The 16,461-nt window shown below is 39.2% G+C and overlaps 1 protein-coding gene across 1 annotated transcript in view; it reads left to right on the top strand.

Moving 5' to 3' along the window:
• The window catches only part of NCOA6 (nuclear receptor coactivator 6), a 55,007-nt gene that overhangs the window by 13,784 nt on the left and 24,762 nt on the right, over positions 1-16,461 (top strand). The window contains exons 2-7 of the mRNA XM_054980044.1: positions 4,383-4,535; positions 6,884-7,166; positions 9,030-9,185; positions 10,497-10,619; positions 14,772-14,900; positions 15,496-16,311. Of these exons, the coding sequence (XP_054836019.1) occupies positions 6,932-7,166; positions 9,030-9,185; positions 10,497-10,619; positions 14,772-14,900; positions 15,496-16,311 (1,459 nt within the window). The 5' untranslated portion in view covers positions 4,383-4,535; positions 6,884-6,931. The remainder of the gene's footprint in view (positions 1-4,382; positions 4,536-6,883; positions 7,167-9,029; positions 9,186-10,496; positions 10,620-14,771; positions 14,901-15,495; positions 16,312-16,461) is intronic.

Here is a 16,461-nt window from a genome sequence, read left to right as displayed (position 1 = left end):
AAGCAAGATTACAGAAACAGTATGATACATACAGCAAGTAATGCAGTGAAAACCGTAACTGCGACTCTGCTCCCTTTATAACAATAGCTCTTGAACAGTTCTGTGTTGACTCTTCTGTGTGCAATTCTGTAATGGCTGGTAGAATTCATTATTATTTATTTAAAACTTTTAATTCTCCCTTTCTACGGTCACCGAGGCACCAAACAATCAAAAACATTAAAACAAACTTTAAAATTACATATATATTAAAAACAACAAACACATAAGCAGGAAGGAGGGTCAGTGAGAGAATGCCAAACAAATCAGAAAGTTCACCTACTGGCAGAAGTTAATGATAGAGGGAGATAGATGAAGCTCCCTGGGCAAATGCCACTTTTTATATGCTCAAGCGTCTTCTGTAGAATTTTTAGTACTTAAAACTATTGTGAAAAACATCAACTTCTATGGTATAACATAAGGTGGGGTCCTTTTATGGAGTAACATTTTAAAGCAGAATAGGTGTGTGCTATCTTTACCTCTTTGTCTTGCACATTCAACCCCTCCCATGGTCCATTTGGACCACAAGAAACCAAACTTGTTTTATTTATTAGTGCAAAACAAAAAAAGAAACAAAAAGCCCAGTAATGGCAACAAAAACACTATTGGCGAATCTATACATACACTTCTGTGAAAGGTTTCTAAATATCTAAAAATAAGTCCATACATAATTGCTGTCTATATGCAATATGTTCAAATTTCAATAAGGTCCTCCATCCAATAAATTGTAGAAAATGGGCTTTTGTCTTTCCAGTGACTTTTAGCAACTGTAAGTGCATGGAAGGTTCATTTCTGTTGACCATCAGTTAGGTTCCAAGAGATAGGCAAATAGTTTAAAAAACATTAACATCTCAAAGATAATGAGTATTCTAATACAAAATTAATATGGGCAATGACATCCTCCCAAAAGGGCTGAATGACTGGAAATGTCCAAAGCATATGCTTTAAGTCAAGATGCATCTTGTAAATTACACCGCCAACAATTAGATGCTGTACTTAATTTGGTGTAGTGGTTAATAGCGGCAGGACCCTCATCTGGAGAACTGGGTTTGGTTCCCCACTCCTTCGCTTGAAGGCTGCTGGGTGACCTTGGGTCAGTCACAGCTCTCTTAGAGCTCTCTCAGCCCCATCATCTCACAGAGTGATTGTCGTGAGGATAATAACAACACAGTTTGTAAATTGCTCAGAGTGGCCATTAAGTTGTTTTGAAAGACAGTACATAAATCGAATGTTGTTGTAATTCTTTAGTAAAGAGGTGCTGAGGTGTCCAGTATAACTTCTAGCTTAAACCTTAAGAAGCATAGTTGTATTTAAGTCTGCTCTTTCTGACTATTGATTTTGCAGATGAGAAATCAAAATAGTGGATTAGAATACACAGTTTAGAAAGGTCTGTCAGATAAAACTCGGCCTTCTGTTATAGTGCAATCCTAAGAACACTTTCATGGGGGTATGCCCCGCTGAGTAGACTTGAGTATGCTTGCTTAGAATTGCCCCTCCCTACTATCACATTAGGGTTTGGAAAAGTAAATGAGAAGAAATTTAATATTCTAGGTCAATAATTCATTAATTTTTCAAGTAATTATTTAAACTGTAAAATATAAAGCCCTGTCATTCAACTCCTCTCCCCCCACCGTCAGCATAAGAACTGCAATGGTGTTGCCTTTTTGGATTTGAGCTTTGACACCTACTTCAGTTGTTATGTAGAAGGCTTTTCAGCAACAGTAGGCATGTGCAAGTTCTTAAGTAGTTGACTTAATGAGGAAAAAAGGATTATTACCTATGTACAGTATGTTATGCTCCCACAGCACAGGTTTAGTAGGCGCTATATTTCTGAGATACTAGCTTTCGAGAGTCAGAGCTCCCGTCATCAGATCTAACAAAGAGAGCCTTGATTCTTAAAATGGAAATATAGTTGGTCATTGAGGTGCTATTGGACCTCTTTGGCTGCCGACCAATACAGCTACTCAACTGGAACTATCTTAGTAGGTACTGTTTGATTGGCAACTTAGACATATTTACTTGCATGCAGATCTCCTTGGTCCACTCCAGTAAAATGTATATGCAGTTGGGTTTCTAACATCACCAGAGATCTGCATACTAGGTGTGTGCAGTTTGATATATCCAGTCCAACAATATGGTGGTAGTGGAGAGTGCTGTTAAGTCATAGCTAACTTATGGCGACCCCTGGTGGGGTTTTCATGGCAAAAGACTAAGAGGTGGTTTGCCATTGCCTGCCTCTGTAACCCTTGTCTTATTGGGAAGTCTTCCATCCAATTACTAACCAAGGCTGACCTCACTTAGTTTCCGAGATCTGATGATATCAGGCTTGCCTGGGCTGTCCAAGTCTGGGCGTTCAACACTATACCAAGAAGGTATTTCTTGGGTGTATTCAGGAATCACAGTCATATCTGGAATTCTCTGATATACTGATATTTCTATCCCAGTTAATCCCAGAAATATTTGGAAATAACTGGGGCCACCATTTCAAAGGTCACAACAGCTTATTTTTCTTACTTCCACATGATTCCTGGGCAAAAAAGGAGGGGGAGGTAGGCCATTCTCGGAGGCAAATGACATCACTTGGTAGTTATTAGGGGGAGCTTAACTTTTAGGGCAGTCATGAAGATTCTCTCATAGACTGCATGAGAGAATCATCATGATTGGACAAGCAGTTGAGCTCCCCCTAATGAGCTATGCCATTTGTCTGTGAGAATCACCTCTCTGCCCCCCCCCCTTTGGCCTGGGAAACATGCAAAGGGGGCAAAAACAAGCTGCTGAAACCGGCTGCAGCTTCAGGGTGTGTGTGTGTGTGTGTGTGTGTGTGTGTGTGTGTGTGTGTTTGTTTGTTTGTTTGTTTGTTTGTTGGCATGCATGTCTTCTGCTGCCTGCTGCCAGGTTAGTGCTGTTGGGATTCTTTGGTTTGGCATTGATTCTGTTGGGCTTGATTGCTCTTGTGTGTTTGGCTAAGAAGAAAGCGCTGGATTTTCCCTTCATAGGAAACAGTGGAGGGTAGCTGTGGCCTTGTTCAGTGATGAGAACTTTTATTCCCATGGAGCTCTAGCAGCGAATAATGCAGTTGCATTATGTACAAATATGGTTTTCCAGTGAAATAATTTTAGTTAAAGTTGCGTGAATGTCCAGTCCTTCCATATTTATTTAGAAATGAATCTTAGTAAGTTTGCTTACCGTTGTAGCTTGAGTGAGTCATCTGCACAGAGGAAGAAAAGTTAATGCTTTAGTTTTCTGTATGTGTCAGGCACCCAACTTTTTTTGTACAACTTTTTATATATATGTTGTCTTCTTTGGATATTGATTGGACAGATTATATTGTCATCAGAAAACTGGATTTATTGTCGAAGGCTTTCACGGCCGGAGAACGATGGCTGTTGTGGGTTTTCCGGGCTGTATTGCCGTGGTCTTGGCATTGTAGTTCCTGACGTTTCGCCAGCAGCTGTGGCTGGCATCTTCAGAGGTGTAGCACCAAAAGACAGAGATCTCTCACTGAGTGTCACTGAGAGATCTCTGTCTTTTGGTGCTACACCTCTGAAGATGCCAGCCACAGCTGCTGGCGAAACGTCAGGAACTACAATGCCAAGACCACGGCAATACAGCCCGGAAAACCCACAACAGCCATAGAAAACTGGATTGTTGTTAACTTAGTTTTTCTCAGACTTTTGGAAGTTGCCCTTCTAAATTCTCTAGCCCCAAACCTAACACTAACCTCCTGCACCATACTGTCAGCATACTAAGCATTACTAATAGTGGAAGAGAGATTGGAAATGAGATTCTGATTTTTTCCTAAAACTGTACATGAGGTTGCATCAGTAGAACAAAGCATCTGAGTTTATCCTCAAACTGTGATGATGTTATTCCTCTGCATTCAGTATGGATCAATCCTCTGTAAAAGGATGTTAAATATGTCTAGTTCTCGGTTCATTGAATGAGAAAGATTCAGGCTGCAATCTTAAGAACACTTTACTGGGAGTAAGACCCATTGAATAAAACGTCAATTTTGAGTAGACCTGTTTCGGATTGAGCTCTCAGCCCTGCCTTAACAATTGTTTCTCTCCCTGAAACTTCACATTCCCTACTTGAGGATCCTACTATACATAGCCTAAGGATTAATTTGATGTTGCATTTTAAAGTTTTGAATTCTGCTGTGGACAAAGTATGTGTGCTGTTCTCTTGGTTGAAGAAAAACTTTAAAAATATATTTAAGAAAATACATTGAACACTGCACTATCATAAAAATACCAGGATCTAGTAAAGGTTTTCTTTGCACTTATATTGGGAGTTGCTTTGATAGAATTGAGAAGGTGATTAATTTTAATTGGGTATATTTACAGATTCACTTGGGAACTTCTGATCTGTCACGAAAGAATTCAGAGGATCAGACTCCTACAGTCTGCTTTAGCAGACCTGGAACCTGAATACTATTATGGATCGAATTTTCATGGTCAGTTCAAATGGCCATGCAGCTTCTGATACAGGATCTCCTGGTAGGCTGTCTTTTTATTGTTGTAAATTATTGTTGTCCTTATCTGTACACTTTTCAGTGCTGCAGAAGTGTTACAAACCAAGCCTTTAAACCTACTGTTCGCAATGTTATTCCTTTCTCATTCTATGTTTTAAAAAATCTTACTGATTTAGTATTCACAACTACATTGGATGAAATAGACATAAGATCATGAAATAATGTATTATAATATAGTCTTTAAGGTGCCACATCACAATAAGTTTGTTGTTTTAATATGCTAGGGAACTCTGTCATTATCTCTGTTATTGAATTTCACTTGTATTTTAATTTCAGTGTACGGCCAGTATGTGCAACTCACAAAGATGTCATTCTCATTTTTTCCAAAGGGGAAAAATGGGGAATTATTTTGCTTTAAAAAAATAAAGACAAAAAGAGTGGAAACCTTTGAGAACATCTGCTGCGATACTCAGTGGCTGCAGAACTTTTGAAATCCGATTCACTAAAGTAAGGGTTTTCCCCTACTAGTCACTTTCTCTTAGCTTTGGCGAGAGTAACCTAACATTCCTGCAGTCTGTTATGAATTCTTGCTTCCCAGAAGTCAGGCTGCAACTGGAGCTGCTATGAAACTGCCATTCTCTCCTCAGCAAGGCAGTTATTGTACACAGCTTCGTATTGGGGAAAGCAGTGGCACTAGTGTTGGGAATACATACTAAATGGTATCCTGACAATACCGCCAAGCACATCAGTTCCCTAGTTCCTTAAAGTAACAAACTTACCCAGGAATGGGCTGTGGCTCAGTGAGAGAGTATCTGCTTTGCATATGGATAGGTTCAATGCCCAGTGTCTTCACTTAAAAGTATCAGGTAAATAAGAGTCCATTGTCACTTTTAAAAAGGAGTTCATAGACTTAAAAATTATTCCAGATAAACTTTTATAAGTCAGATGTCTGAAGTGTACATCCATAAGATTGATTTATATTAAAACCTGTACACAACGGAAGAGCATGAGCAGAGGGGTTTTAAAAAGACCAGTTTAAAACAAGATCCAGTGAAAGAGTAATCACCCTTCTCAAAGTAGAAGAGGACTACTCCCAACTGTTGAGAGACAGGAAAAGTAGGGTTAGCACAAAACATGAAAAGCAGATCATACTAGAAAGTTATAGAGGTATATCTACCCTAAGTCTCATTTGTAAAGAATGGGATATGTAAAATATTAGCACCTGTCATGAATGAAAAATCCAAATTCCTTGTTAAGACCTCTGGGTTGGGGGACGATGGTGTTAAACTTCTTGTTGAATTCTAGTTCAGCAGTTTTGCATTGGATTCTCCTTTTACAATTCTTTGTAGGAAAATGGTGACTTTTGGGTAAGCAACAGAATGCCCTTAAAGTTTAAAATGTTCTCCCACTAGTCTCTGAATATTGTGATTTTTAATGTCAGATTTGTAGTGTGATTGACCTGTGTGTCCACTGTGGAGAGTAGAAGGGCACTTTTGTATGTTTTATGTATTCAGTAGCTAACAGTTCAGAAGTAGAAAAGTATAGCCAAATACTTAAATCCCATTGATTTCAGTAACTGTGTTTAAGATTGCAGCCTTAAAGTTTTATGGCCATAACACAATGCAGATGTGCTTTAAGTCTTTAAAAAACAGTGGGTGTAAGTGTTCCTAATGTGCCCTATATGCTGGCTTTTATACCTTCCAAATAATGTGGAAAACCATGTGCACATCATCTGCTTCCTTAATAGATCCATGCACATGGTAACTGTTGTAGTAATTGTATAAAATTATTTTGCCTTGACAGTGCTACCCGTATTAACTCCTGTAGAGGGTTGTACCATAATACATGTAATGGTAGACAGTTCCCTGCAAAGGAAGCCATGCTTTCCAACCTCTGAAAAAGCTTTAGTTAAATGAGTATTGGTCCTGCACTGGCATTGGGCCATGCTTGATGACACCTGGGCTCTTACACAAGGTATCATTGGCAGCTATATCCCAAGCAACAGTAGGCAACTGGGGAAGGTGTGCCTTGCATTAATGTTTCCCTATTTTCGTACCTGATCCTGTGCTGAGTTGTAATTTTTCTGGAAAGCATAGAATTGGGCAAAATCTCTGTAATTTGAACTGTACCTTTAATAGCAACTTTGTATTTTGTCCATGTTTAAATTTGGCTTCAGATAATATTTAGTCAGTACAGTTAAATAATAACAAAATATGTTGAAGCGGGTTTGTACATAAGAGGTAAATGAATAGAAGTACTCCTGTCTAAACCTATTAGCAATAAAATATAAGCAGTAGAAACAGTCTGTGCTTGCCTACATGCCTGTTTGTACATGTATTAAATATATATATATTTTTAAACTTTTTTAAATAGGTTCTCCTTAATACCTGAGTAGCTTCCACCGCAGCAAATCACATAACCATGGTTTGGGGTGACATACCTAGCTTAAAAGTTAACTACTCCTCATTGTGCTCTTCAACCATGGAAGACTTGGAAGTGGATATTGACTCTGGACTGGAGGAAGATGACGTAAATCATGACAGCCTTTCAGAAGATTCCACCATCTTTGTAGCTTTTAAAGGGAATATAGATGATGATGACTTCAAACAGAAGTTGGGCATTATATTGCACGATGTGCCCGGCCTTTTACACATGGGTACTTTACTCTCTTGTATTTTTTAGCTGGAGATTCCTTGAATCGCCTTTTTATTATGTTATGTGAAAATAAAACACATTGTTTAAAAATGGCATTACTCTAGAAATTTCCATGCTGTTTTAGGTAATATTTTAAATACGGCTCTCATAAGCAGTAGGTGTAGGTGATCAGATCCTACGCCTCATTCTACATGCATGAAATTCCCACTGATTCCACCTTCCCATTTCAGCCCCACCCCCCACTGTATCCATCAGCCCTCAGGCTCCAGGAGGAAGTGGGGAAGTTTTTGATTATTTTATTGTTCTTTCAACATTGTATCATTAATTTATTTATTAAATTATCATACGTGTTGCTGTGAGTAGGCTGATGAACTTCTCTTTACTTCATTGCTCCCCCCCACCCCGATATCTCCTGTTCTTTGGGATACTAAGTTATGCCATAATTAATTTTAGGGGTGTGCACCAAAAAATTGGTAAATCTGAACTTTTTAAACTAAATCTGAGGAAAAAATTGGAATTCCCTGAAAAAATGACTGCACCAGCTCACTGGATAACTCTAAGAGTGATTTTTTCCCATGGAAAACAATGGCCAATTTTTACCATTTTTTTCCTGAAAATTCAGCAAAATTCATGATACCTGGTTTTTGATTTGGAATACCTGGCTTTTATGAAATCAGCCAAATTTCGGTATTTTAATCCAAATTCCAAACCGAACTGCACTCCCATACTTCATTTTATCAGTGATCCCAAGCATGGAACTGAGCAGATTAGAATAAATCCTGGCAGTTGAGTTACCTTGGGGAGACTCAAGATACCTGTTTCTTGACTTGGAAAAAACTTATTATGGCAAACTCTTAGAATTTTGTGCATTGAATAGACAAAGTAATCAGCTTGTGCTTTGGCTGTCCAAATGAAAGGAATGTCCCTTTCCATGTGATGGAAATTATTTGGGTTTCTCTACTGAAGTATTCTATGCTTGTATACTGAAATATTCTGTGTCATGTTAGTGTCTTAAGTATTATTAACTCTGTGTTACGTAATCTGCCCTGTGATACTTTATTTTACTTTTCCAGTAATATTTTGCTTATTTCCTGTATTATCATGGGCTGTTTGTTTTTTGTACCCAGTATAAGAGATCATGTTTATATAACAATTAAATTGTTCAATCACGTCTAGTGGTCAAAATGTTGTTATGAGTCACAGTTAACACTACCTCTGTTCAGAATCTTTATATTACTTTTAGTGAAAGTTTGAATAGTCCAGGTTATGTGGCTATGTCGATCTATTTTCATTTTACTATGAGTGATCACTAAGTCCTTGTAGAAGTATTTTGGTACTTGGTTTGTTTTAATCAGGGAAGGCTTAGTACAGGTCTGTTTCAGACATTATGTTGTCTGCTTTCTTCATTTATGGATGCTATTTGTCCATGTGAGTTAGCTGAGAAATCCCAGTTGTGTCAGTTTCTAATGTCTTGAATGCTCCAAAATGTGTTTTCAAGATAGCACAAGTTCACTGTGCTGAGATCTGAAGATTTCTTGTTCATGTAAATAGGCAACTTTTCTGATTGAAGAACATACCTGGAATTGATTTGTCAGCTGTCCTGTGTTGTATTTAAATACACATTTACTAATTGAAAGGTCTTTTATGTGAGCTAGCCCTTATTGCCTTGATTGTGTTGTGATATGAGTTCTTCCTATAGGTACTCTTGTTGAGTTAACTTACAGGAAAGAAGTATATTGAATGATAAGAAGCATTGTATATAAGTGTGAGGACCTTGCTAATCCATACTTTACCAGAATAATCTCTCTAATAATTTTTTCTGGTTTATTTCTTAATTTTCTTCTTTTTTCTCCTCTTAACTAAGATTCTAACAAGTTAAAATTGAGGAAAGTGGAGCCCTGGAATAGTGTACGTGTTACATTCAATATTCCTCGTGAAGCAGCTGAACGTCTACGAATGCTGGCTCAAAATAACAATCAACAACTTCGAGATCTGGGGATTCTCTCAGTTCAGATTGAAGGTAGTTGAAGTTACTTTGTGTATTCTGTAGCATGGTTTAGAAATGCATTTGAGAGTATTAGCAAAATAAAGTTTTTATCATTAATTTGTTTTAATCATTGACGACATCAGATAATGGTATACCTCACGAGAATTCTTATTTTCTGACTTAGAGGTTGGCTATACTACTGTTGCCACAGGTGTTGGTCTTTGTGATGATTTTCCCTTTTCTCTCCCCATACTGTATTGTTTATTAGCACTTACCATGTCAGTTCTAGATGTCCCTTTTATTTTATTTCCTTTATTGCCCACTTATCTCATTACACTATGAGACAATAGATTGGATTAATATATACAATGAACAGTGCAGTGGGGGAGGAGTGCCCAAAATTTTTCACAGACATTTAAAGCTACATTTATTTTGTAGATGGGCTGGGCTCAGTGGTACAGCATCTGTTTTGTATGCAGAAGGCCCCAGTATTCAATCCTCAGTATTCAGCTGAAAGGAGCAAGTAGTAGGTAGTGTCAAAAACTTTTATCTGAGACCCTGAATAATTGATGCCCCTTAGACTAGACAGTATTGGTATTCATAGACTTTTGAGGGGGAAGAGAGTGTGAGAGCATGCTGACATAGTACCAGAGCATTGCTTTGGCATTACCAGCAAGTATCCCATGTCCCTGATCTATATTGTTGGCTATTGCCAAAAGGAAGTAGGAAAACTTGCTCCATGATGGCCAGGATTCACTTAATGGCTTGTATCACATGAATGGTTTCCGTAACTGGAGCATGACTTTCTTGTCTCCCCTCTCCTGCTACAGCATAAAATGCTCCCCTACCTCCCCCACACACCTAGTGCTGTTCTTTGAGGACAAGAATAGCTTGAAGAAGTTCAATGGGTGCAGTGTGGAGGGGGGTTGATGAATTTCCCCTGGCCCTAAAAAGCTGTGTGGGATCCTGCTTCTTCATTGATGAGATGACGCTTCAGAGATTCATGCACACTGATTTCTTCAGAGGGAGCAAATGAGCAAACAGAATGCTTCATTAAAGTGAATGGAGAAGCATATGCTTTTGGGGAGAAGCTCTCGGTGCATATTGGACTCTGCATCCATAACAATATGGTGGATTGGAGAAAGTTCCTTAAAAATAATTTTGAACTCTCAAATGATACTTTTACAGGAAGAATAGCAGTGTACAAGCTTCTATTACCCTAATAGTTGGCTTAATGTAAGCAAAATGCATTTAAATATATATATCAATTAAACTGCCTTTTAAAATGTTGCTTCATCTGCCTAATCCATATGTTCTGCTTCTCATTTTGACATTGGCTCTCAGGTGAAGGTGCTATCAATTTAGCATTAGCTCAAAACAGAGGCCAAGAGGTGAGGATTAATGGCCCTGTTGGACCAGGCAACTCAGTACGGATGGAGACAGGATTTCCCATGCAAGGTAGCCAAGGCAAGTACAGTTTTAAAAAATTAGCTACAATACTTAGTGAAATCTGCTACCAATTTTTCCTGATGTGCTAGTGACTTGTGATATAGCTGTCTTTTGAGAGAGATGAATGAGAACACTGGTGTTCATTTTTGTTGTTTTTATTGTTGATTGATTGTTTAATGGTTATGATTGGAAGCTGCCTGTGGGATATAAATATTTAAATATATTACGAAGTAAACATTTTTCCTGCAACAAAAATAGAGGTTAGAGGGAGAGAAAGAGGGCTGTAGAGTTCTATCTAATTGTTCAGTATACAGCACATTTTAGAGAGGGTCCCAAGAACCTCATGTTTGGTACTGTTCTATTGGTAGAATAATAATGGCTCTATTGTTTCTAATGAAGTCCTCTGCTGCAAGAGTTGTTTTTGATTTGGAGGTGTTAAATAAGTGTAGTGATAAGAGAGTAAGAAAGGTCAGTACTCTTCACCCTGAATGGTTACTCCCTCTAAAAAGCTGCTTTGAGAGATTGATTTCCTCCAGCTACCTTGCTCTTACCTGTGGCCACGAAGCTGTATTAAAGCAGATGGTCACACCCTGGAAAACATTTCACCAGTTCATAAGCAAACCTAGGTGAGGGAAGCCAGAAACATCGAATGGAGATCCATTAACAGAGTTCAAGCAGACGGAGTGGCTGCTGTGGATTGTTGGTCCTTGTGGGGCGTGGGGCAGTGTTGTCTTGAGTACTGATGTAGAAGGTGATAGGAAGCAGTGACGTGGATTTCCTGGAAAAAATTGAATTGGGAAATATTGTTTGCAAAATTTAAATAATGCTAGTAAAAGAAGGCAAATATATCATGTACAAGGCTGGACCATGTACAAGCACCAGGGTTTATCAGTGCTTCGTGTCCTACATTTAGCCTACCTATTATGATTGATTTGCAGCACCTCAGCCCCAACAACTATAGATAAACTAACCATATTTACATAAGTGGAGTGAAAACTTTTCTGTGGAAAAAGGTAGCATGGAAAAAAAAATTGGTTTAAAAATTTCCTGCTCCTCATCATTGATAGAAAACCACCACATTAAGATCCCAAGTCCTGTGGCAACTGTATTTAGAAAGATACCATCAACTGCCTTGAATAAGTTGGTTTAGAAAGAACAGTAGGGTTTCCTAGATCACTAGTAGGCCTAGCTTTTGTCAGCAAATCAGACTATTAAAACAGAGAGGAAAATTAGAAAGCATAACGAAGGAAATGAAAACATTAAATATTGCCCTAGTGAAATGCCTAGTAAAAATAAGTGTGAGTGGAATAAGTATAACATGCAGAAATAATTATTTTTATTTACAAAAATTATAATTATAATTATTTACAAAAATTATACGCTGCCTTTCACAAGCACCTAAAAGATAATAAAGTAAGTGCTGGCTGAGCTTTACAAAGATGAGATGCCACTACTGAAAAAATCCTGGTTTCTAGTCACCTTCTGCCTCTCCTCTTTAGGCACAGAGAGAAGCACTTGTGGTTATTAACTGTCTGCTAAACCGAATGGGAAAAGTTGCTCTTTCTGTTACCCCAGACCCTAGCCATTTAGGCCCTTAAAGGGGAAAAAAACAGCACTTTGAATAGTGCCTGGAAGCAAATGGGCAGCCAAGGCAGACTTTTCAGTACAGGAATAATAGAATCCCTGTATCCAGTCCTTGACCATATCCTGGCCTCTGTATTTTGAATCTGTTGAAGATTGTGAACAATTTTCAAAGGCAGACTCATAGGAAGCGCATTACAATATTCTTAACCTGGTTGTGATAGAACATGGATTGACATTACCAGCTCATGCTTTTCAAGTAATGGCTGTAGCTGGTGAATTAGTCAAAGGTAAGAAAAGGTGCTGTTTGCTATGGGGGAGACCTGAGTCTCCAACCACAAAGACTCCAGCACCACTACCAAGCTATGAACCTCTGCTATCAGGAGGAACGCTACCCTCTCAAGGTCAGGTTGACTCCTCAGTTCTTGAGCGACTTTGTCTTTGGCTTACAGGACCTCTTTCTTGTCTGCATTGAGCTTCAGTTTATTGGCCCTCATCCATTCCGTTACTTTCTCAAGGCATTTGTTCAGGACTTCCACAGGCCTACCAGCTTGACTGTTAAGTTGAAATAGAGATGGGTGTCATCTTCATATTGGTGGCACTTCATTTCATATCCTTCAGCAATCTCTCCCAGTGGTTTCATGTAGATACTAAATGACATGGGAGAGAAGATGGACCCTGTGGGATCACAAAGCATAAATGCAGCAGGGCTAAGCAACAGTCCCCACTCATCCTTTCTGAAACCAGCTGGCCAGGTAAGAGTGGAATGAAAATCCATACCCCTGGACAAATCCACATTTACTGAAGGCTTTCCTTCTTGCAACACTGCTACCAATTCATACACAAGGTTTAAAGTAGATGCAGTGCTTGAGGTGTTGGATGCATCCATTAAATATTGCTAATCAATATTGCTTGAATAGTTTAGATTTCTGTTCTTGACAGTTGTGGGTCATGGCCCTTGTGGTTTTGAAGCCATCATATGCAAAGCAAATCTTTACCTGGCTGCATAATCTTGCCAGGATAAGACTGATGTTTCTTTGACCAGGATTGTCAAGAGGGGGATTTTCCTAAAGTCCTCAAGGATACAATACCTTCATTTTTAAAAGTCTTCCCTGCCCAATTATTTAGATCTTTGTCAAATTTACTGTGCAAGGTAATTGTGCTGGTGGTGGCAGAGCAACTCATGCAAACTTTGAATGCTGCTTCTGCCCTTGACCCCATGGTTTTGTATCAAGAACAGCATTAATCATACTGTTGGATGACCTCTGACTACAAATAAGGTTTATTTGCCTTGGGGACTCTATGTAGAAAGGCGGCATATAAATGTTTTAAATTAATATATAAAACATACTTTGTTTTTTTAATGTCAGCAGTCTTTTACACTATGAATCACTCCATTTTATTACATCACTTGGAGAAGAAGATTGCTGTTGGTACAGCATTGTGGTTTAGGTCCTTTTGTTTGATAGGGCACTGCCCATCTTGTCGAAGCTTTTATTAGTTGTCTAGGCCCTTGTGGTCTGCCTTGATTCCATTTTGGTAACCTCTGCTGTGCTATATTTACACCAGGTCATTAAATGAGATCATTTAATGGAGACTTGGGATCAGGTCGTGTTATGGTAACATCCTGCTCTATATTTAATTAACTAAACCCCCAGATGCAGCTGTCTCTTTCTTAAACAATGGCTTGGTTGCAGTGGTCAGTGGAACAAGACAAAACTGAATCTGAACAAGACAGAGATGAGGATGGTCAGCAGATCTTCTAGAAGATCTTCTAGAAGATCTGCTGACAAGATGATCCAAAACTCCTTTATAGCATATAAAGAGTCCTGGGATGTTTCTAGATCTGTTGTTACTCTTTGCAAAACTCATACAGTTATTGGCATAGTGTGGGCTTTCCCCCCCTGGCTGTATTTTGTTAAAAAATTGTCTTAGATTTGGCTGATCTGGCCATGCTAATCCATGCTACCTCTAGGTTGGATTACACAGTGTCTGTGTCACTGTCCTTGAAGACAACCTGGAACCTTCAGTTGGTATGAAATGTGGCTACCCATTTCCTTACCAGGATAGGTCAGTATAATCATGTAACACCAGCAGTGAATACAGCCTTGGTTACTGATCTGCTTCCAGGTTCAATTCACGGTCTTTACTATCCTTAAAGTTCTTTATGATTAGGGACTTAATGTGAAGAACTGCTGATATAAAACCATACACATATTTAGATAGCCCACTATTTATCATCTGCGCAGTCAGTTCCTGTTAACAGGCAAATAAGCCCAGCCAACTTCCAACAAATGCAGCCACTGCAACAACTGCACTTAACCAACTCATCATCACAGGCAATATTTGATAAATGTAATTGAAAAATGTTTGTAACTAGGTGATCCTCCAAACCGAAGAACTAATATGGTCCTGCAGTCATTCTTTTTTCCTTCTAGTCCACGTATTTTTTTATCTTGGATCCAGTGTGAAGATTAAAATTTCTAAAGGTCAAAGTAGGATCAAAACTTTTCAAATCAGAATAGTGCCATGTCTTAATATTGCAGTATGATCAATTGCAGACACTGATAAATATTATTATATTTCTAGGGTTAATACGAATCAATAATCCTGCAACTGTCATGATGCAGCAGAGTGGAAATGTGTCTTCACCTATGATTACAAGTTCAGCTAACACTGAGCTGCAGCCCAGGGCTCCTCGGCCGGCCTCTCAGCCAGGTAGCAAACATAAATGAGGCTAACTCTGAATTCCATTGTCTTCTATTCCATTGTATCTCTGTGTCTTTTCCCTTTGCTTGCATGAGCTAATCTGGGAATATAGCCTCAAGTATTGACCTGTATTACCTTTTAAAAGAGAGGCTCCAGTTCTTGGAATATTCCCGTATTTTTGCAGAGTCCATGTTAATTAAGAAAAAACAATAGTTGAATGGTACCATAATTAACTTATTATGGAATAAACGAATGTGGATTAGAGCAAAGTTCATCAGATGCTTCAAGTGTTATCCTCTACACTCAGCTGTAATATAAATGGATGTATAGAAAAAGACAATGTAAATGGTGGGCCCAAAATATCTAAAATGCAAAAAGTGCAACCTATAATGTAATCTTTCTGGCTTTGGTGGTGTTCATCTCTTTCGTAATGTGAAGTCTAGCAAAGATCTCTTAAAGAATGTTATGTGAGAGAGAATATGGAAAATAAACATGCTTGTTCTCCCAGACTAACATTTCCAGGAATAAGGATTTTTTCCCCCTACGGTCATCTCTGCTTGTACCAGCTGCAGCTGTCACTACTTCTGCATTTTGTTTTTAATAGATGCAGTGGACCCACTCTTATCAGGGCTAACTATCCAACAGCAGAATCATCCATCTGGACCTGTAATGCCTCAGCTCCATTCTGCGCAGTCAGTTCCTGTTAACAGGCAAATAAGTCCAGCCAACTTCCAACAGATGCAGCCACAGCAACAACTGCAGCCACGCCCCCCTCAACAGCACCAGCAACCACAACAGGGTATTCGCCCTTCATTTACAACCCCAGCTCAGGTTCCAGTTCCTCCCGCTTGGAACCAGGTGCCTTCTGGAACAGTTCAACCCACTCCATCCCAAGGAACAATGGGCACACTAACAATTAACCAGGGGTGGAAAAAGGCCCCCTTGCCTGGACAGATGCAGCAGCAACTCCAAGCGAGACCATCTTTAGCAACATTACAAACACCCTCCCACCCCCCACCTCCATACCCTTTTGGAAGCCAACAAGCTTCTCAGGCACATACAAACTTTCCTCAGATGAGCAACTCTGGCCAATTTACTGCCCCTCAGATGAAGAACCTTCAGGGAGGACCCTCCCGGGTCCCTACGCCACTGCAGCAACCCCACCTGACCAACAAGTCTCCCGCCTCTTCTCCCTCCTCTTTTCAGCAGGCATCCCCCGCATCTTCCCCAACAGTAAACCAAGCACAGCAGCAAATGGGACCAAGGCCTCCCCAGAACAATGCCCTCCCGCAAGGGTTTCAACAGCCTGTAAATTCTCCTGGTCGTAATCCTCTGGTACAGCCGGGAACGGTACCTCCTAATTTCATGGTCATGCAACAGCAAAACCAAGGTCCACAGGGTTTACATCCTGGGTTAGGAGGTAAGTCATTATTTAAGTAAAATATGGATTTGCCTACTCTGTTTAGCAAACTGAAGAGTTATTCCACATCCACTGAGTTAACTACATAACTCTTATGTTGATTCACTTTTGATAACATAAAACATTAAACTATAGAATAATGCGTACGTG

The sequence above is a fragment of the Eublepharis macularius genome, chromosome 5, assembly GCF_028583425.1.
Source record: "Eublepharis macularius isolate TG4126 chromosome 5, MPM_Emac_v1.0, whole genome shotgun sequence".
Lineage (NCBI taxonomy): Eukaryota > Metazoa > Chordata > Lepidosauria > Squamata > Eublepharidae > Eublepharis > Eublepharis macularius.
This window is presented reverse-complemented; position numbering and strand designations above follow the sequence as displayed.